General features: G+C 44.8%; 1 protein-coding gene across 2 annotated transcripts in view; it reads right to left on the reverse strand.

Moving 5' to 3' along the window:
- zeb1b (zinc finger E-box binding homeobox 1b) overlaps positions 1-22,908 on the reverse strand; it is a 55,987-nt gene that overhangs the window by 23,624 nt on the left and 9,455 nt on the right. The window contains exons 1-2 of one of the 2 annotated variants that reach the window (XM_032503371.1): positions 6,629-6,633; positions 4,263-4,267 (exon numbers count right to left, since the gene is read on the reverse strand). The exons of the other annotated variant lie outside the window; for it this stretch is intronic. Coding sequence (XP_032359262.1) covers position 4,263 — 1 coding nt within the window. The 5' untranslated portion in view covers positions 4,264-4,267; positions 6,629-6,633. Of the gene's footprint in view, positions 1-4,262; positions 4,268-6,628; positions 6,634-22,908 lie in introns of those variants that run through there. 2 annotated transcript variants of the gene reach the window in all.

Below are 22,908 nucleotides of genomic sequence, written 5' to 3' on the forward strand. Positions count from 1 at the left end.
CATTTACCAGTCTATTATAATCCAAAACAACTAATACTTTCTCCTCATTTTGCACAGAAATTACGTATAATTTTCACGTTTTATTGACCATGAATGCAAAAAGTAAGTGTACAACTAGTTCAAATGAGTTGGAATGATGGCGTAAGTCAGAATTTGGTGATACTTTTTTTATGCTTGATAAACAGACAAACCAGACCGGGTCAGTTTTGCTGAGAGAGGACAAGAAGTCCATGGTTGACGGGAAGACAACGCGAGAGTTAGAGTGTCTGTGCACCATCCCTCCCTCCCTCCGTGCAGCATGAAGAGGCCTGCTCCAGTTCTCCAACACTCAGCAGGTCGGTGGTGAGAGAATGCCCACCCAGTGAACTAGTCCAGCTGTACACAGTGTAGGCAAGTGACTGAGAAAGCAGTGATGTAGAAGGTGGGTTAGAGGCGAGCGAGCGGGGCGGGGCGGGGGGGGGGGGGGGGCGGATAAAAAGAAAAAGAGAGGAAACACCTGCTGTAGATTCTGGTAAGCCCAGATAACCTGCAGCCATGCTTCCTTCTGCTCTCTTTTTAATCTCTCTGTTCTGTTTTTGTGCTTTTTCACGGTTGAGCTGTCACTGTTTTCTCCCCTTCAGACCCATTCGCCAAGTAAAAAAGAAACTGTGTTACCTGAAATCACCTCTAAACAACACCAACAACAACACAATTAGTTAGCCCGCACAGGAAAGCATCAGCACACACACAGGTAAACAGTTGTTTCCCTTTCTGTTAGCGACTGTTTCTAGTTCTGTAAGACCAGGCTGGCAACCAAACACAGACCTGCCTAATGTTACATTAGCCTCCGTCAAACCCCATCGGAGTGTCGCAAGCCAAATGAAATGTCCCTGTCACCTCTGCTGTCAGACTCCATTCAGGCTGCAGTTATGGACTGATAGCTTTTGAAAGCTGCGCGGTGGTGTAATGGTCGTCTTCCCCTTTGATTTTGCCAGTTTGTGTCCAGGGTTGACATTTTGAGTGGAGGCTCTGTGAGGATATTATTAGAGCAACTGCCTAAAAGGTATTCAGCCTGTTTAAATGTAGTCAGTTACATCAGTAGCATCATTACATCACTACATTTACATAGCTTGTGTCCTTTTCCTCCAACCACTTCAGCGCTAATGACGGCTACGCCGGGCCAGCAGATACTGTGTGAAAATCATCCACTCGTGCACCACGGCTGGACAATAGGCAGATGTATTCAGATGTGTGGTAATCATTTGTCAAGTGGAAGGCCAAACTGTTCTATGTGTGTGTTCAGACAACAGAATCCAATTTCCCAGCTTGATCCAACTCTGTCAGTAATACACACGGGTCAGACGGCTGATCGCTTCCAAGCTATGGCTAACATGCTGCAAATGCAACCAGTCTTTCTTCTGGCCAGAGGTGGAGCCGGATGTTGTAAACAACAGGTGGGGGGGGGGGGCTTACAACACCTATATGCACTATTTTTCAAGCCCTTTGATTATAGAAAAATATTTGGGAAAAACCTGATAGTTGCCAAGGAAAAGGATCATCCTGTACAGCCTGCATCCTGTTTTGTCTTCATCTTTCTGAAACCCGAACACAACAGATGTTGAGAAAAGAGGTTTCTATTTTGAAGTTACATAACATACATTACATATTTGGGTATGAGGCTGACGTAAACAGCATTACTAATCTTGAAACGAAGGCGATATTTCCCCAGTAGTAAAACTTTGGCTCCATTCATTCGCTGGCCCAGTTGAAGACACTTGAGGGGAAATGACACAAAGTGGAAGTCTTTTAAAGCTGAAAGATCCGGGGCTTTTGAGGAAATATTTTGGTGCTGGTGCTCTAGACGCCATCCCCTCGCTCCGCCACTGCTTCATGCCTGTCTGCACTGCACAATAGTACAAGATCATGATGTGTAAAGTATCATTCATACTACTAATTTGTACATTATTTACGAAGAAACAGGCACAACACAAAAATCTATTCCCATCAACTTTGGTTATTCTGACACATACTGACTTTGATGCGTGATTTTAGTTTCAACAGCTGAGATGGGGCACGCTGAGGTGTGTGTATAAATATATGCAATGAGCAATAACGGCGTTATCCAACCTGCTTGTGTAGTGCAGGTCTATATTAAGGTTAGTGTAGCACAGGGCTGTTGCATTTTAGGAGCAGGTGACTGGACATTCCTGCCTGTATTAGGCCTGACAGTTTACTGTGGGGGAGTACAGAGCAGGGAGAATTACACTGGCCTACGAAGAGGGAGGGGGAGGCACACTGACAAACAATTCTCCAAATAAATCTCATTAAATCTTGCTTACCTGCAAGTATAGCTCAGATTTATCACTGGCATCAGTAAATTCAACCCAACACCTCAGTTCATTAAGGAGACTGAACATCGGCGTCATCAGCTCTGTCACATATTTACACACGTCAACTCTTCACCCGAGTCGAGACCGTGTTTGTTATGTAGATTAATACAAACATGGGGCGAAGAGGGCAGAAAAGGTAAACGGAGAGGAAAACGGTGGCAAGGTGGGAGGAGAGGAACAGCTAATGGCTTAAAAAGACAAAGCTGGCCTGTCACATGCGATGCTCATCTGAACTGATGGCCGCCCCAGGCAGGGAGTGTCACACACTGTCAGAGAGAGAAAGACAGAGAGAGAACAGAGGAGAGACAAAAAAAAGGAGACAAAAAAGGAGACAAAAAAAGGTTGCAAGAGGAAAATCAAGTGATAAAAAGAATGAAATAATAAGAGATGACAAGAAGGTGACAGGAGGAATGAGAGATAGAAACTAAAAGAGTGAGGGCGATGGACAATATTTACATTGGTCCGTGCATTCTCTGGTTGCCTGCCCCTCGGTAAAGGTCGCCTGGTTGACGCTGTGGCTTTATGTGACAGATGTCTCGGTGAGGGGACAGGCTGTAGGGCAACAGGCAACACACACACACTTGTACACACGTTTGTGCACACATTCACGGACAGGTGGAAGTGCAGAAATAACCCTTTTTGTTTATTGGTTACATCTAATTTTACAACCGTTGCAAGTTCCCCATTTATAGCAATCAGCAGGTCAGCACACCTCAGCGAAGCCATGGCCCAGATCCATGTTGACAACCTACTGTGCCTTCACTAATTCTGACACTAACACGCAAAAGTGCATTGAGAGTGCTTCTTTTTTGTAGAAAATCCTTCTCTTTGTGGCATTTTGACAACAGCTGACCACTCTCTCATTTCTCCAGAATGTCAGCTCGGTCACAAGACACCCGAGGCCAACCCCTGACACAGACACACACATACAGACACACAGACACACAGACACACACGCAGTGCATTATCAAACGCACTGCCCGGGGCTATTGCTCAGTTGTCACAGTGGCTTCTTGTTATTCATGTGAAGCAGCAAGAGAAAGAGGTTAACGCCATAAACTTGCATCCACAAAAGCTCTTTTGTCACCTCAGTCCCCCCACATATACCCCCCCCCCCCCCCCCAGCCCCCTTACATCTCTTCTTTCTCCCCGGGCAAAGTGGCTTTTCCTCATGTGATCAGGAAGGGTTAGCCCCTTCTCCCCACAACACCAGCCTCCAGGGTGACTACAAACTGAAGAGCAGTCAACCAGCAGCATTCACACCATTACCCTGCTGTTAAATGACCACGAGGGCGGATTACAAGCGGCCCGTCGGATGGACAGCGACACATTTTTCCTTGCTGAACCAGGTGGGACAGAAAGGGTACATGTTGCAAGACCTCACCTAAAGTCTGTGTAAGGAGGTCAAATTACACATCCTCCCTTCAATATGACTGTACTTGCAATGACTAACACGTGAACTATGATTTGTAGAACAGGGGCGGACAGATGAAAAATCACAGGCTGAGTGAGCAGCGCTGTTTTTAATGCACCTTCTCATTGCAGGGCTGATGAGTGAAATGGCTGAGGCAGCAGGTAAATGAAGGCCGTCATGTATTGATGTATTGATGGGCCCCCTTTTTGTCCATTACACCCAGAGGTGCTAGGATGGTGCGTAGGCGTGCGTCTGGTAGCCACCGGCCTGGAAGACCATTAGTTCGCTGTGTCAGAATTCGAAGGGGAGTATCGACAGTCCAGCTGGGACAATCGATAGGCACAGATCTCTCACTCCCCTCTGCCATCTATGGTAATGGCACTACAGTGAGTCAAACACTGCTGCTGTGGGACTCTTGTGTACTCTGTTATATCACCTCACTTAGTGTATCCCAGCACTGTAAACAGGAGAAAATGAACTGTTGCTTTTGAGCTTTGAAGGGCAACGCACATCAGCCAGACTCAATGCTTAACTGATTATATGTGTGTGAATAGTTTGAACTAATACAACTGCCAACAAATGAAGGATGTTACTTTCTGACTGGATGCAAGTTACAAACAGCTATCTCGTCCTTCATTTAGCTTAGTCATGTTCTTTTCTGCTCTGGTCAGATGCTGGCTGCTGCTCCCTGAGGCTGAAAGATGAAGGCCAGACCAGGGTTTCTCGCCAGCCAACAGGGTGGGACCTCCATTACCCAAGCACACTGCAGTCATTGGACAGGACTCTTGGGACTATCCCATGTGATGTCACCCCTACTGTGAAGTCATTCAACAGCCAGATGTTTTCTGGGATAGAGCCTCCCCTCTTTTTCATGTCAAGTATCCCCAAGTAGAAACACTTAACTATCTGATGACAGTTTTGTCCTAGGGTCAAAACTTACATCTTTTAAGATTATGGCTGTCTATTTTCTGGTGAACCCTTGACTTGTGCATGGGATCTCAATATTTTGAATTTTTTAATACCACTCAATGTAGGAAAATATCCCTTTTGGTTTTACTTCTTCCAAGGACAGATACATAGGGATGCAGTGACTTGCTCAAGGGCGCATACTTTAGGCATAGTTTCGCCAAGGACCGTGTAGCCCAAACCCCTGCTTTAGGGCAGCAAACATAAGTGCTGATACAACCAGTCACGTTACTAGTGCATCCATAGGACTCATCTCTGCTGCTCAGTTGTAAGGGTAATGTAGGACTCCACGAGAGCTACAACAGTTTGAGGGTAAAACCACTGTGGAGAGAAGAGGAGCTTGCTCTTTGTCTCTTTGACTCTACAGTGGCTGAACTGGGTCAAACAGAGCTGTGTTGTACCCCTGTGTGGTCCCTGTGGTTCAGGGGGGACTCAATTGGGAAGTGCATGTCCCTGAACACTGGCCTTCCTGTCCGACTGTGGTAATGTGCTCTTTATCCGAGAGGAAGACTGAAGAAAGACAGATCTGTCCAATGACTAACTCTTCTTGTCACACCACAAGTGTGACTTACTTCTGTTAATGGTTGTGTTAGAGCTGTGTGTGCGTGCGTACGTGCGTGCGTGTAGCTGTTGTACAGATCAGTGATAATACTTTTTAATAAACTCAGAAGGAGTGTGTATGTGTGTTGGTGTCTTAGAGAGAGTGTGGTGTGTGTGTGTGTGTGTGTGAGTGGGGGTGTGTCCTTGCTAAAAAGCGTCCTGGGCGTGTGATTGATGGGAGCTTTAACGAAGTAAACACACACAGACAGGAGGTGGGTGGAGAGAGGGGTGGTCATATTCAGCATTGCTCAGCTAACATTATTCATCCTGTGTTCATCTGTGTGAGCCGAGCCCACCGATCCCCATATTAATGAGCCAGGGAGTGTGTATTAGTCACTTTATTTACATGGCTACGCACACACATTAAGGGCTGAGAAGGGAGGCAATTTAGAGCATTTGGGCTTTTTTTCTCTTGCCCTTCTTCTTTTTGTCCCTCTTATATCGGGGACTTCTTATATTTGTTGTTTTGATGATGGGGTGATTCAGAGAAAGGAAGGCTGGGAGAAGGCGGCGGAGAAGGAGAGAATGGGGGACGAGAAAGGGCAGGGGGGGGGGTTTTTTTGGAGTCTGACTTAATCACCACCTACAGCGCTTCCTCCCAGGGGGGCCCCAAACGGACCAACCGAAAGGGAGGGAAAAAGTAAGAAGGGAGAACAGAGAGAAAGCTTCTCTCCGAGGGAAAAAGAAAATTCCTCTGTAGTAAGGGCGGCATTTGTTTGTTTTAAAGCCAATTCCTGTTAAAAAAACCCCAACCGCACTAAAATCTCCCTTTCCCCGAGCCCGATTTCAGTGTTTTCCCAGTCTCCTCTGAGCCCCTGAGCAAGGGAAATTTTTTTCTTTGGATCGGAGAATTAAGGGGCTTCACAGGCTGACACAACACTTCCAGTCCCTGCCAGAAGAAGACAGGATGGTGACTACTTTAAGAGGAAGCGAGTGAACGGCTGTGAATTATGCCAGACAGAATGCGACTGGCACAAACACAGCCAATGAGCTACAGGTGAGACCGAAGAACCAGCTGCTTTTTGTCTCTGTGTGACCTGGTCTACACATTTCTTCTCGTCACATTGAATTGTAATATAATGAATGAATGGATTACCATAGTTGATGAATAAATGTGTGTAGAATACGTCACATGAAGTTACCGTGTCAATCTATACTTTATTCCACAGGGTAATACCGTGCAGGTGCATGTCTAGGTTAATCTGATAACCTAACAGTATTAACTCATTAGCTTGCTCATTTCATCCCAAGTTCAAATAATGAACTTCTGAGTCCTGACTTCCTCCACGGCACCCCCACTGTCCAACTTAAATGGGTTCAACATGCAGAACACAGCAATAACATTAAGTTTTATTGGACTTAACATTTTAGCAGCTTGTCACAACATGAGAACTACATGAGACCCGTGCAAAATGCTCCACTATGAGGCAAAATCACACACACAAACACACACACACGCACACACACACAGTTATAAAAAATCCATCATCCGATGTTTCACATGCGTTCTAGCAGAACCTTCCACAGTTGCTCACCAAGCGCCTGTGTTCATATAAAACCCCTCCATAAGGAAGGTTGCGGGCGTGTCCCTGTAAGTCATCCATGGCAGCATCCCATTATTGTCCAATAAAAGCAGTCGGCGCCATGTGAGCCGTCCACGTCACCACCATCAGCTCCACTGTCTGCTGCATTTCCAGCCTGCACATAGTAACATGGCGGATCCAGCAAATCTGGATTAATAACACCACTGTAGTAAATCCACAAACCCCCAGCACAAACTAGATTACAGCGAGGGAGATGGGAATGCATTACACATGCATCCTCATGTATAATGTTTAGGAGGCAGCCTGCCTGTTTAACTCTGAATTACCAGCCCAGATTGGGTACCCTCTTAGGCATCGACTGGTATTGTTTTTTCAAGGCTGGTACTGATACCTAACATTAGTAGTCAATGAAACCGATAACCCATTTTTGGAACCGAAATGCATTTACAGTGAAAATGAAACAAATTTTGTCAAAGTTAGGATTTTGGAATGTTAAATACTCCAACACAAAACTTATTTTAAATGCTTAAAAGCTACATTATGTGAGAATTTCTCCCATGTAGCTGTGAAATTGAATACGTCAACCAACTGAATATTACTTGCTAGCCCGTCCCGTTATGATTCCGCATTTTAACTCTTACGGTGGCCGTATCATTCCAAGAAGTACAACTTCGTCCGTGAGCGTTCCTTCCATTGTAATAATAGTTTCACGTTTTTGTTATTTTGGTGCCATTTCATTGCTAACATAAGCTATCAGGTTCCCAAACCAATGCAAGCTAATGTTAGTAGAGTATCAGCGTGATCCTCCATCTTCAACAGGTTTTCCAATCTGTGCCACTGAGTGTAAAAGCAAAAAACGTGGAGGTATGTCCCTCTTTGGCTCACGTATTTTAAAGCTAGAGGCGCAACATGGCAGAATTTATACGAGCGAGTTGCTCATATCTATTCTGAATGATTCTGAATGGCAGATTCTAAGCATACGAGAATACTTGGATTAGTTGGTGCAAGTAATTACACATGAATGAGCACATAGTTGAGTAAGAACAAAGTTTTTTTTTACTGAGAATCAACTCAAAATATTACACAATGGAGCTTTAAACAAATATTTAATAAAAGAGAAACTTTCAACAAAATCCCCAGTAGCATAGAGTCATATGGTGTTGGGGGGGGCATTAAGTCTGCAGAGGGACAGACACAGAGCTGTAGACAGGCCAACGAAGGACATTATTTAATTCATTCACTTTATCGGTTATCAGGCAAATAAAACGAGGATACAGAAAATTGGCAAACTGCCCAAAAAATGCCCCGATAATTGACCAGTGCCGATAATTAGTCTATCCATAGGATCCTGTACTAAAGACAGACAAACAGCACGGCAAAATACTCAAAATCGTAGGAAATAATTTTAAGCTTCAGGTCGGGCCTAAATGAGTCATTGCATATTTACATATTTAGTAATGTGACATTGGAGCCGTCAACTGACAAAAAAAACTCCCCCCAGTGAAATGCCTGTGCGCACACATACCCCGCACAGCCATCAACCCATGCATGTGTGAATAAAAACAGCGGCAATGAAGCTGCTTTTCAAAAAACAGCAAAGGTTAATCGTGCAACATTGTCATCCTGTTAAATCTGGCGCTCTGAGCCTGGCCAAACAAACCTGGCTGATAAGCACGGCGGTGGCATCAAAGCCTTTCAGATTATAGATTACCATCAAATCAGCCGGGGCTCTGCTGCGATGGACAGGCACCTGCTACTTTACTGTAATGCCCCTTATCCGTGGGGCTGGTGATTAGTGTGTGTGTGTGTGTGTGTGTGTGTGTGCGTGTGTTTGCGTGTGTGTACACGTGCGTGCGTGTGTGTACACACTAGTTTTTTCATCAATGAGAGAGGTCTCTGTGAAACAATAGGACGGTGCGTGATATCTGAACAAGCTGGACTGTTGTTTTAAGCTCCGATGTTTGCCTGGCTGTGTGTGAGTGTGTGCCAGCATGTTTCTGCAGATGCCAGCTATTTTTTTTTTTTACACACATCTGAGGGTATATATACATCTGGTCTGCGGTTATGTGTTTGTATTTGTGCAGCCATGTCACCTCAGTGTCGTTCTAACTGACTATAATTAGTGCCCGGTGTTTGTTTAATATACAGTGTTACGGTGGCCCAGTGCCAGCCTCGGGCCTTCCAAAGCACACGCTGACCGTAGTGCAGTTTGCTGCCTCTCTGCCTCCGTCACTCTCCTCTGGCAGCAGCACTGTGAGGATTAAAGGAAAGTCCTGACCTCCTCAGACACCTCTCTTTAATGCCTCCGCTCAATTTAAATGGCTCCTCCAAAACCAACTGGCTGGATTACAGCGCAGGTACTCACCCGGTCCCCCACCTACCTCTGCCGAACACAACACACATTTTGTGTAAACAAACACCGATGCACCATATGACACACATTCCCTACAGCCAAAGATGAGTAAAAATTAATACATTGTGTTAATACACAATAGAATCTCTCAATTCCAAGAATCATCAATGATCTTTATTTGGTATTCAACGCATTGTACCATTTATGTAAATGGATTGAGATGCTGCAAGTACAGTCCAGCAAGAGAGAGAGAGAGAGAGAAACTGTAAGGATGACAGTCCACACAATGTGCTGATATTCAATATACCTGTCCCCCCCCCCCCCCCCCCCACACACACACACACACACACACGCACGTACACACCTCTCCCTACACTCTCAAAATTCCACCAGCGGGGCAGAAATGCTCACTCCTGTCTGTCTCCCTGCCGGAGTCGCTGGCGTAGCACTTTTCTCCATTTTCATCACCATTCTTAACCTTTATCTCACTCCTCTCCTCCCATCATCTGCTGTCCTCCTCTTTTTATCTTTCCTTTTTTTCCATACAAACAGGCTCCTCATAGGGAAACAAGGTTGTAAAGGTGGGAGATGCTGATATTGTTTGGCCTTGTGTGTGTGTGTGTGTGTGTGTGTGTGTGTGTGTGTGTGTGTGTGTACTCTACTCTACATGAGGTACTATATAAGAGAGCCTCGGGGCTTATATCGTAAGGACGATTTTGGCCCACTGCCAGCTAAATGGCACTGCTGGAGGCATTTGTTTGCACATGTGTGCTCTGGGAGTGTGCGTGGTGTGGTTTTTGTGTCTTTGTGCCGCTGTTTTACAATATCAATATTTCAAGATTGCAAGCTTCCTAAAATGAGGATGTCAAGGTTTTTACCACATTTGTATGCCACTTTGAGAGTAGCTTGAGACCAAATTTAATAAACTAGAAAACAATTACGACTGCAGACGTATGTGAAAATGGATCTAAACTGAATACAGAGTGGGTGTACCAAACAAAATATATATTTAAACATCAGAAAACTACTGCTCAAGACGTACGTACAGATTTTTTTCTTCCAACACCTATACCCCTGTATTGTTCAGCCTCACCATTTGGTCTGTCTTGCCCCAAACTGGACACACAGGTATCAGAAGAGCCCCACCATGCACGTTTCATTCACGCCCCACCCATTAGTTATGTAAGGAAGACTAGGTAGATACGCTCGCACTGCGGCCGTTTGTCTTTCTAATGGAGGGGGAACGGCAGCGGTTACAGGCAGAGAACAACTCTCATGCTCCTTTAATGGGAATGAATAAAGGATGAGTCGAGACTCAGACACCAGGTTAAGACGCTGTTTAGCACCTCTGGCCCAGCGCCCGGTGTTGGAGGCAGGGATGGAGGGAGGGGGGGAAAAAGAGATGCTAACGGGAGGACAAAGAGAAGGATGAGAAAAGGACATCAGGTAGAATATCAGGATAGATTGATGAGCTGGTGGCCAAAAGAATAGATATATTGGCTGGCTTACATTTAAGTGCAACATGGTGTACGATGAGGACATTGTGGCAAAGAGATGGCTGGATTACAGCGACCCCTGTTAATAAATATATAGCGTTCGGAAGCTGTACAGGGATACCTTTCCACAGTAAATTCCAGCTAAGTAAGAAGCGGAGAATGCAGAAAAAAGCTTCTTGTTGACACAGAGTCTGGTTCCATACGCCTCCACAGACCTCATTTCTTTGATCCACCTCGGGAGAAAATGAAAGGCATTGAGAGGGAGAGTAAAAAGGAAAACAGTGAAGGACAGGGACCTGATAGGAGGGTGCCTTTAAGAAGTGCTGTTGTTAGGAAGGGACGAGTGGCAGTGGGACACTGTGCCATGCCAGCGCAGCTTACTCAGCCATGTCCACAGTTGTCCATCGGTAGCCATTGTGGGCTGGGAGAGCAGAACAAGCTGTGGGACGCAGGGGCGATGCCAGGATTTTTTAAGTGGGGTGGCACAGGGGGGGTGGGGTGGAAGCCAATCATATTACCCCAGGGGTGGGTGGTGGCCCCCTTCTAACCCCACCCCTGGTGGGACGGTGACAACTAAATCTGCCAGTCTGCTACCTCAGACAGAGTGGTAATGGCTGCCACCTGCCCCGGGTTATGGTAACCAGAAAGACTTCATGGCAGCAGCCGGGCAGCACCTGTGCTCAACAGTCAGATCACCACATTAAAACAAGCCTGAAGGGTTAGACTACAAGTGTGGGAGGGGGGGGGGGGAGTCACAGGGCGCCTGAAGACGCCACAGACAGAGAGACGCAGGGAGCCTGCAGAAAGACGACTGTCAGTGTTGTGAAGGCCAAGCAATTTAAAATAGCGTAATAATGTAAAAATAAATGATCTTTGGCATTGTACCATCACTATAAACAGCTTTTCACCCCATGCAACACCTGACAGTCTTCTAGGGCTGGGACAATATGTTTTTGTCCCAGTTCCATTCTGTCAAGATTCATGGGTACGATTGTCATTCGCTTCAATAAAGAAGTATAGCGATGCGATAGTACTGAGTATAGCGAATATATATATATCACAAAAGTTGAATAAGACTCTTCTAGAGACGAAATTGAATTGACATGTCACGAGGCATTTCTAAAAACTTCACATCACATGTCAGACTTTTTATTTCATTTGTAAAGAAGAACATAACAAAGTGTGAAGTCCTGTTTGCTAATAATGACAGTATAATGCTGCAGGATATGAGGAAAATATGCAATAACGTTGTTGAATATCGCGCTAACAATATTACACGAAACACATCAAAGTGTACTCGGTTCTGCTGCTTTCAGTATGCTACTAAAAAAAATACTGCTTGTTGTTTGTAAAACAAGTGAAATAAAGTCATTTCCACCATTGTTTTGTTGAACTAATGTAACATGGAATTGACTATAAAAAGCACCACTTAAAAAAAAATGATAGCGACATTTTTAAGGGGCAGTTTTCTACATTTTCTTTCAATTAAACACAAAAAAATCTCTGACTGTGTTTAGCGATGTGTCGCAGCCTTTCGTGACGTGTTTATTGCATCGTTTGATATTGCGGAAACAGTAAAAAAACGACATGTTGTGCAACCCTGAATGAGTGCACCTTTTTCACGTAAAATGCCGGCCGGCGTGACGCAGCCTCCTGCACGTCGAAGCTTCCCAGAGTCTGCAGAGTATTTGAGGAGCTGTGGGTGATGTCTGCTGCCATGTGACATGGCGTGAGTGCATCTTATTTTAGAGTGAGAGGTTGAGATAAGGTGTTAAAAGGAGGGGAGGGAGAGGAATGCTGAGCTGTCCTTGTAAGCCGATGCACCGTGGATGTCTGTCGCCTCCCCTCCCAGGTTCAATTCTTTGATTGCAACCGCTGCATACTATTGGTCAAAGAAAAAAGCCTCCTGGTTTCATTTGTCCTGATTCAGAATCCTTTAGTCTGACATAGACAGCCTCGTATAAAGCACTTGAAATCAATACTTAAGCAAAAGCACATGTACTGTATCTTACCAGAAAATGACTTTGGTAGAAGTTAAAGTCACCTTTTAGAACACTACTTGAGTAAAAGTCTTCAAGTATGGGGTATTTACTGTAGTAATTGTAAACTAAATGTACTATTAGAAGTAAAAGTTAAAAGAAAAACATTGATTATCAACTGAAATTCAAATGTTTTTGTTCGCCCCAATGCGCAAAAACATTTACTTAGGAACGAGTAACGAAGATGCTTCACGGAAATGTCGTGGAGTAAAAGTATACATGGTATTTAGGAGGTGTAGTGGAGTAAAACGTGAAAGTTTCCAGAAAAATCAATAACCAAGTAAAGTATGAACAGCTGACAATTCTACTTAGGTACATAACAAAGTAGAAATAGAGAGATGGATTCCAATTCAAAATGCAAAGATGTAGCCTGTCATAGTTGGTCCTGAGTGATCCCGAACCCCCCACCCCCCCCCTCTCTCTCTCTCTGTCCCACACAGCAGTTTATTTAGCTGCCATGTTTACATTCCTGTTCAGTCTGCCTCTCCCAGGGGAGGAGGACTGGATCGGAGCACTGGATCTCTCTCTCTCTCTCTCTCTCTCTCTCTCTCTCTCTCTCAATCTCAATCACTCTCTCTCATTGCTCTCTAAAGTCAGTTCCATGACAGTTCCTACAGGTACTTGTGGCCGACACACACAAACATACAGTCGAGGCTTACGGAGCAAAATGCATGCACAATTAGTAAACCAGGTTTTAAGGAAATGGAAGAGGAGGAAAAATCAGTTCAGAGACTTGTTGCTCTGTACATGGCAAAGAGAAGCAGTGGTGGAATGTAACTAAGTACATTTACTCAAGTACTGTACTTTGCGGTACTTCACTTGAGTCTTTTCTTATCATGCCACTTTCTACTTCTACTCCGCAACATCTCAGAGAGAAATATTCTACTTTTGACTCCACTACATTCATGTGACAGCTTTAGTTACTTTACAACTTAAGATTCTTGCAAAAAAACACACGTAGTTTATAAAATCGGATGTATTTATTATACAGGAAACTACCCAACAGTATAACGGCTTACAAGCACAGCTGAAACACTTTTCACACGTTTTCCAATCTTCTTAAATGGGAGGATTTTTTTTTGCATCGAGTACTTTTGTAATTGCGTATTAATTAAGTACATTTTCCTGATGATACTAGCATACTTTCACTTAAGTAGCATTTTTTAATGCAGGACCTTTACTCGTAACAGAGTATCTTTATAGTGGGGTATTAGTAATTTGACTTCAGCCAAAGATCTGTAGAGAAGCACTCAGTAGATCTTTTTCATGCATGTGGAGACCTTAATGTGCGTCTCTCTGCTGTCCTGCGTGGTCAAAGTAATGGTGACTATGGGCGGGGCCGGGGGGGGCTAATTGGATGGAGCTATAGGACGTCCTGAGCGCTCTTCCCTGGCCTCATCATTAGACTGACTGGCTCCTGTGGCCTCCGGCAGAGTGCTGTCTGCACGCCCTAATGACCGCTGACTCACTCAGCACGCAGCACCGCCGCCACATTAGTCCAGCCCAGAATAGCCCCAAATAAAGAGAGATGGGAGGGGAGTTGGGATGTTAGGCGCCCCTAAAGTCTTGTAAGACATTACTCTAGGCTACGTACGATTTTTGTCGTGTTCAGTTCTATTCTCACCTGATCATGTGTTCATGCTAAGTCTGGCTGCTGCGTCTAATTAAGCAATATTACCTTTAGCTGTGGTGGAAGAAGTATTCAAACTAAGAAGTAAAAGTACTAATACCACACTGTAAACATACTCCGTTACAAGAAAAAGTCCTGCATTAAAAATGTTACTTAGTTAATGTGAGTATCATTAGGAAAATGTACTTACAGTTCAAATTTAAAAGTAAACTCAATGCTCAATGAAGACAAATCCTCAAATTATAGACACTGGAAACGATCCAAACAGTTTAGTGTGTTTAAAGGTCTGATCATTTCAGCTGGTTTAATTCATAAGAAAACATTGTATTTTATAAACTACATGTGTTTTGTGTGCAATGATCTGAATGTATAAGGTAACTAGTAACTAAAGCTGTCAGATGAATGGAGTGGAGTAAAAAGTAAACGCTTTCTGTGGCCGGGTTGGTTCAGTGGGCAGAGTAGGTGCACGTATACTTCGAGGTTCATGCCTTGATGCAGAGGTCCAGGGTTTGAATCCAAGCTGTAACAATATCCTGCATGTCCCCCCCCCCTTTCCCCTAGCTATCCTGTCAGATAAAGGCAGAAAAGCCCAAAAAATAATCTTATTAAAAATATATATTTATATTTCTCTCTGAGGTGTAGAAAAGTAGAAGTAAAAAGTGGCATGAAGACAAAAGACTCAAGTAAAGTACAAGCACCTCAACATGTACACTTAAGTACAATTTACTAAGTTCCATTCTACCACTGATCTTCAGTATAAACTCAGTCACTGTTGTTATAACCGCGGTGGTTACGGCGCCAAGTCCTGCCGGTTGTGGTTCGTTGTTATGACTCACTAAGTGATGCATGCACACTACTGGTTCATACAGGAAACAATACCAAAGTGCCCCCATCAGTCAATAAATAAAGAAATAGCCAATCAAGTGGATTTCTGTCATACATTTGTTTTGCCGTGCTGTATCATCAACGGTGTGAACCAACTCATACTGAGCAGGGTTTGGACACCTACCCTTGGCTCCGTCTGAAGGTGGTAAAACCCACCCACCAGCACCTCTAACGCTCACTAATGAACATTCGTTGTTACTGGCCTGACGCAGTGACAGAAAATCACTACGCCCGGCCGAGAAATAGTCCGACGTAAAGCCCGTCTAACTCCTCATAAAACCGCAAATTGTTGTTCTTACTCTTGGGTTTCTTCTAAGAAAAAAAACCTTCACATGTTAATGAGGGAGTTTTAGAGATGCTACTAGACAGATTGTGCTACCTTTGGACAGAGCCAGGCCAGCTGTTTCCCCATGTTTACAGTCTTTATTCTAAGCTAAGCTAAAACTGGCTTCTAACTGCAGCTTAATGTTACCAAACAGGCATTAGAGCGGTGGCGATCTAATCATCTGTCCCTCGGCAAGAAAGCAAATACAGATAATTACCAAAAATGAACTAAGTATATACAACTGAATATAACTACCTCTGTAAGTGCCTAAGCCAAAAATGAGATACTGAAAGTCACTAAAAGTGTGGTGTGAAACAATAAAGAGCGTGGCTCAGCAGATAGCTGGGGGTTAACCAGGCTGTAAAAGCCACATGATGGCAGGACAGAGGAGTGCTCTGTGTTGGACTGACCGCGGGAGGTAGGAGGAAGCGACTGAGAGGGAGGGATGGAGACAGGGAGAGTCTTGTACTGTTGTCCTTTCAATATGAAGATAGCAGTAGATCTCCTCCGGCCACACACCCTACCAATCTCAATCTAAAGTGTCCTTTAGGTGATGGATCGGACAGTCCCAACAGGAATAAATAAGTCAAGTAAAAAAAAAAAAATGCAAATAATAACAAATGAGGTAGAAAATCCTTAAATTAAAAAAAATATTCTGAATGATCACTTGCATCTAAATGTGTGTATAGCTATATTTCCATCCACATGTTTTAACGCGAATGAAGTGATATTGAATGAAAAATGCGTAAGTAAATTTGACTGAATTTTCTACTTTTCTACGTTTGGATTTTATCTTGATCAATATATATATCTGTATATATAGTATATAAATAATGAATTGCGATTATGTTTTAGGCCATTTTATGGTTAAACAGAGACACCTGTGGAGATCTCATGCGCCTCATCCGCTCCAGGTGTGTTACCTATGTAGACCTTTGCGTCGTCCTCGTCAGTATGGCCTACCACTCTCTACTCTAGGCATGTAGCCAGTTTGTTGAGCGCAATTGTAATACGCTTCTCGGTTGGAACCGGAGGGCCACGGCTTTTCTGGGTCAAGGGACGGGCCAATAACATTACACAACAGGTCAAATCCGAAAAATGCGTCAACCAAAAGTGTCTCTAAACCGCGATCTTCCAGAACAGTTTGGAGCGCTCTCGTTCCCACACCACAGGCCGCCGCCGCCGCTGTTGTCGGGCATTTACGTGCATCTGCATCACCATAGCGATGTGTTGATAGCGTCATTATGATAGCTTGATATGTCGCTATCAGCTGGCACATAAGCACTGTTACACTGTTACTGTTGGCGCAATCCACGTTGTCTGGCAAAACTTTGTCACAAATGTTGGCTTAAGTGTTGTCCGATTCAGCGCGAAGATGAATGGAAACACCTTAAAATGTCTCAAATCATTTCGATATACCGATTTGATCGCAAAACAGCATGTGATGTCATTACACACAGGTTTTGTTTCGCTTTAAAGCCGTTGGATGGAAACACACTGTCACCAGCTTTATTCGCATGAATTATTTTACTGAACTTAAACTAATTCGATTGACAAGTGGATGGAAACCAATCTTATGACAGCTAGAGAGAGAGAGTGAGAGAGAGAGAGAGAGAGAGAGAGAGAGAGAGAGAGAGAGAGAGAGAAAGGGAGGACACATCTGCTAGAGATTTGGGACAGGGCAATTTCACCTTTTGCCAGGAGAGAGAAAGAAACGGAGGGAGGGAGGGGGAGTGAGTGTGAAAGAGACATGGCCTGTCTAAGATACACCAATTGCGTGCGGTATCAGCCAAAAATACTCCTCCTAACAAGTCAATACTGCGTATTGATTACCTCTGTGCCGGGCTTATGCAACATCACCACCTCGGTGTACAATCATGGTGAAGTCACTGCGTGCACGCGAGGGTTTGGACCACAGAGACAGGAGAGTAAACTCTTCATGTGTGCCACAGGGTCCCTAAATCCAACTGCACAATGTGAACTAATGGCCTGGAAACACTGAGAGAACTGGGCTCTCGCTGACCCGTGTACAGAGACAGACGCACCGGGGGAGGGACACACGGGCGCGTTAAATGTTTGCAGGGTTCCGCGAAGGCCTCGACCATGGAAATGACTCGGTGATGAGAAATACTGTGTATTCGTAGATCTGGACGACATTCGGAGCAACATGGAGCTGAGGTCCGGTTTAGGAGGCCCGAGCCAAAGTGTTGGGGGAGACACATGACGCATTCACCCTTCGCACTCATCCTTCCTCTCTCTTTACCTGCTACTCGTTTCCCCTCTTCTCCTCTCCTGAAACCCAACGCATCACCATTTCCACCGGGACTCTGATGTGAGCTTGGAGACGGCCGCGCTTAATCAATAGTGCCAGGTTGCCAAGACAACCTTGATTTCCTGTCGCTGCTTTTGCCGAGCGACGGTGATTGTGCTGGGTGTCCGTTGCACCTGCCGCCCTCTCCTCCTCCTCCTCCTCTTCCACTGTCTCATCAAGCGCTCCTTATCCCTCGCCTCCCTCCCTCCCTCCCTCCCTCACGCCATATAGCCACCATAGACAAAAGAGGAAGACAGATATACAAAGGCAAAACGGATTAAACCCAAGAGGTTGGGTTTGGGCAATCAAAACACAATACTGTGTGTGGGGCCACATGTCCACGCACCCACCCGCACGCACACACACACACACACACACACACACACACACACACACACACACACACACACACACACACACACACACACTCACACGTGCATGCAAACACACTTAAACAAACACAAACGCCCTGTCATCCTGAACAAAAGCGAGCTTTGACAGTTATCACATCTACCTTGGAGGGTGATGTCATTGCACCTGGAGAGCGTTTACTATCAGCCCCCCTGACACACACACACACACACAAACACAAATACACACACTCCCCCCTTGCCTCTCTCTCTTCTACAGGAGGGGTTGGCCCCTCCTCTTCTTTTTTCAGTTTTTTTCATTAATGGAGAGCTCATTAATCGTGGCTGATAACGAGGACGCGGGACAGGGACATGATTAAGGGTCTCTCTCTCCTTTAGCTGGTCGCCCTTGGGGATAAACAGCCCAGAGTGTGTGTGTGTGTGTGTGTATGTGTGTGTGTGTGTGTGTTTCTGTGTGGGCCGCATGTTAATACAGGTAAAGGACACACACCAAGTGCTATCTCTAGGACATCTGTGGGCCAGGATACTACACATGTTTTCACTTTTTAGTGATTATAGCCTCAGCCAGTTTAGTCACTCGTAGCCCACTGGGAATTTCACTTCTGTGTCTGTCAATTAATCCATCTTCCCTTAAAGATCTGCATCTGTCTTTATGAGGATTCCCCTATGGCTACAGCTAATGCTGAAGGAGAAGTTGGGACTAACTTCTGCAGAATGTGAGCATGGTGACTATATAGAGAGAGAAACGTCTTTAAGGAAATGCATATTTCTGCAGGACACATATTCCCACAGGAGTAAACAAATACATATATTAAATATTCTGTGATTACTGTTTTGATCTAAGTCTGTGCTTTTGACGGAGCCTTGTTTTTGTGCATTATCTAGTAATTTGTCAATTCAATAGTGCGTCAGGCTGAAATGGAGTTGCTAGACTGAACAATAGGTATGCCAGACTGGGACTAATTTCTCAGTGTCGCGCATGCTGTAGACTATGAAATTGTTGATTGCGAGTTAAGAGAGTCATATGATTTTCTATTTGCTACTGTGTGTGTTCGTTTCCTGTTCTGTTGTTATTTGAGTCCAAATTGATCTGTTTCAGACTTGAATGTCGCTGAGACGTCCATAGACAACATAAACCTGAGGTTAGGCTATCCACAACAGCAAAGGTATGTGAGAGAACGGCCGTTTTATAAAGGCTCCGCAGCATTCTGCCGCAAGGTACTGGACAGGTTACTGTCTGAAAGGCTTTGGAAACTTTATTTCTGTATCTTATATAGTGTTATACACTAATAGTTGTTATTCTTAGTTCGGCATCTACAGGCTTGCTTCAAACGACATTCCAGTGTACTAATAAAACCTGTTATCTTTTAGGACCACGACTAACGATTATTTCCATTGTCGATCAATCTTATTTTCTCAGAGGTAGCTCAGAAACGAGAAAATAATAACAGTTCAAAAGCTGTAAGTGGAGATTTTTTTCTTCTTTTTTTTTACAAAATAATGATTTAAACCGGCAAGCGGATTATCAAAACAGTCGTCAATTAATTGAACAGTTGACAACTAATCGATGAATCCACTAATCTTTGCAGCTCTATTATCTTTAACCGGGACAGGTGGCTGTGCTTATGGGTGACTTGCAGTTAACTAATGTACAGTTGTACAATTTGATACTTTTTATGATTTATGAGAAAGTTGGAGTATTGAAAATGATACATATATTACACAAAAAATGAAAGTTCACAAATGCTACAAAGAGGCCCTCAAATTCACTCTTGCAAAGCTGCATGTTTGGTCGAGCAAACAAGTGTTGTATAATACTGCAAATATGGTTAGTACAGGCTGTGAAGCAGAAACATGTGGAATTGCAGATGACTGACTAAGCGGCATGGTACACCAAAATAGAGGATGCAACGATAGTACTTTAATAGTTTCTTTCTGAACAGAACTGACACACAAATGTAACGGATGTAACTGATCCACAAACACAACAGGATGCTGTGACGTCTCAGCCATAGAGCAGAGATCACCCCGCACATACATGAGGGCTTTGTAGAACAGCAATCGTTTAGTCTTACACACACATTAAATCCAATCTGTCTGGACCAGGACCCTAATCCCCTCTCCACGGCCATGGAGACAAGCAGACAGTAATCCTCCATATTTGTATATTAATAGCCGGAGTCTCAGAGGGGGCCTCTCTATATATCGTGGTGTCTGTTTTATTAGTTGGTTAATCTGCTTGTCGATCAGAGGACCCGGCCCATTTAAACCTGGGTTTTAATAAAAACACAACCAGCCCTGCCTGAGGGATAAGCTCCCCAAGGACAAGAGAAAGAGCATGGCTGGGTTCAATAGACTCATCATCAACAATAAACAGCTTTACATCAGTGTTATCTGTTGCGAGGCAATACAATTATTAGGTGGAATTCAGCCCCTGGGCCTCTTGCCTTTTCCTAGATAAAGCCTGACCCAAATACAAGCCTGCTACCTTGTTACCATAACGCTTCAATCAACTCTAATGGCATTTTCTCAGAGTGCACTTCAGAATCATTGGTTGTGTGTCCATAATAAGCCACATTGGCCTGAGAGAGTCTCCCTGTCCTCCTGAGGACTTGACCCCCTCAGACACTCAGGTGGAACAGATTCGGTTAAAATGCCACTCCACGTCAGCGGTCACAACCAGCTGAGTAAAGGGATGAGATTCCTTTGGATCTGAATCTCGTTGGGAGGCGTCTGCTCACCTCTCAGCTCCGTCTAGACGCTGTGTCACTGCCACACCCCGCCGGACATCTGTCCTGATTTGTAGATTTATCAGACAGCCATTCGATTAGAAGGGCACTGCTTTAAATTAGCTGGCGAGTCGGGGAATGATGGAGGTGGGCTGGACAGGAGGGCCATTACCGTCTAAGGGACACTTTCCCTCTTGCTTACCGCAGTCGCCAGCGGACACAACGGCTGTGGACAACTTCTGATGCAATTTAGCTTTTGTTTGATTAATAGGATTTAAAGTATTTCACCCTAATACAGAGGTATGTGGCATCAGCGTGCACGCACTGTTTTATAGTAGGCATCAATCAAAGTGACTTGGATAAACAAACAAACAGCTTTCAAACATCTGGTTAGGAGAGATAGAGAGGGAACGAGAGAGGCACCCTGGAGAGATGTGTGGTTTTCCTCTGAGATCTGTTGATTAGGAGGAAGGATGGAGGGAAGGCCAGAAAATGAAACCCCCCCCAAAAAAAGAGCCAGGAAGAGACAGTTCACACTTGGGTCAGAATTCAGGTGGCGGTCAGGAATGCACTTACAAACCACGCTTAACACACTGAGAGACAGACACACACACACACACACAGACACACACACACAGAAAGACACAAAAAACATGGCCTTTAAATGCATTGCAGCCAGACCATGTGACTCTCACGGGGTAGTCTCATGGGAGCATCCCCCACCCCTGATCTCCCTGATGGACTGTAACAACAGGAAGTCAGCTTGGCCTGCAACATCACAGCACACCACACCTACAGATAACGGCTCCCTCTCTCACACACGGTGCATAACGCAGAAACCTTTTGCACACATGCAGAAAGGCACATAGGCGCCCCCTGCCCCGCACCACTCCAGGCTTCCTCATCATTCATACGTCGCATTAGCGGCCGCCGTTCGTCGCATCATTTATCGTGTCATCGCAGTCAAGTCTAAGTTTAATCTCTCTGAAAGTGTGCTGTGTGGTGCAGAAGAATCAGTGGCACGGTGCCACACTGCTGCTGGCGTCGGTGGCGAGCGAGACGCGCCGCAGCCTGGCACTGAAACAAGGAGAGACCAAGGCTGGCAGGGGGCGGGCTTTTCAGGGACTGAATAGTCCTTGTTTATCTAGGCCCCTCTGGGAAGTCAGGACACTGCAGTGAATAGGAGCCAGTTAGCAGCAATGGCATAATAGGCCTAAGACCAGGGGAAGATGGGGGGGGGGGTCATTGAAATTCTACGCAGGATACTGTCAAGACAAACTAGCCTTGCCAGCTGTGGCAGCAACTCAAAGCTTTTTTCTGTGGCTAGGGTTTTTGGGTTAACCACACAACATTAGGCGAGAAACCAGATTGTGACGTGCCACTGCTTACTCGTCAAAATCAGCAGGTGAGAAATCGTATAGTGAAAGTGAGAGGAGGGATATTTGTGTCTCACTAAATCTGAACCAAAGAGGCGCAAGTCATGTGTTAAGACACGTCATATGAAGGGAACTATTTTCTTTGTATCGTACTGTGCCCACGTCTTTTACTCTTTAAGGTAGGCAGAAGTGACTGGAAGCATTGGGAGCCACTGGGTTGACCCCGTCGTAGTGTTCTTCAGCCAAAGTCTCAACAGGAGAGCGAGGTGCTCCGCAGAAAGAAAAGCGACCTTTCCTTTCCCCAGCTGACACCCTTAGATGTACAGAGCCAAATCTTTTTTATGTGTCTGAAGAGAGTTGCTGGTTTTCTTTGCGCTCTGCGTGGTGTGAGACGGACGGGTCTACAGTAGAGCCGAGCTATAGGCTGGGTTATTTTTCCCAGGCTTTCATGTTTTCTGCCCCCGGTTTGTGGTCTCCCCTGACGAGGAGCCTTAAATAGG

The sequence above is a fragment of the Etheostoma spectabile genome, chromosome 22 (assembly GCF_008692095.1).
Source record: "Etheostoma spectabile isolate EspeVRDwgs_2016 chromosome 22, UIUC_Espe_1.0, whole genome shotgun sequence".
NCBI lineage: Eukaryota > Metazoa > Chordata > Actinopteri > Perciformes > Percidae > Etheostoma > Etheostoma spectabile.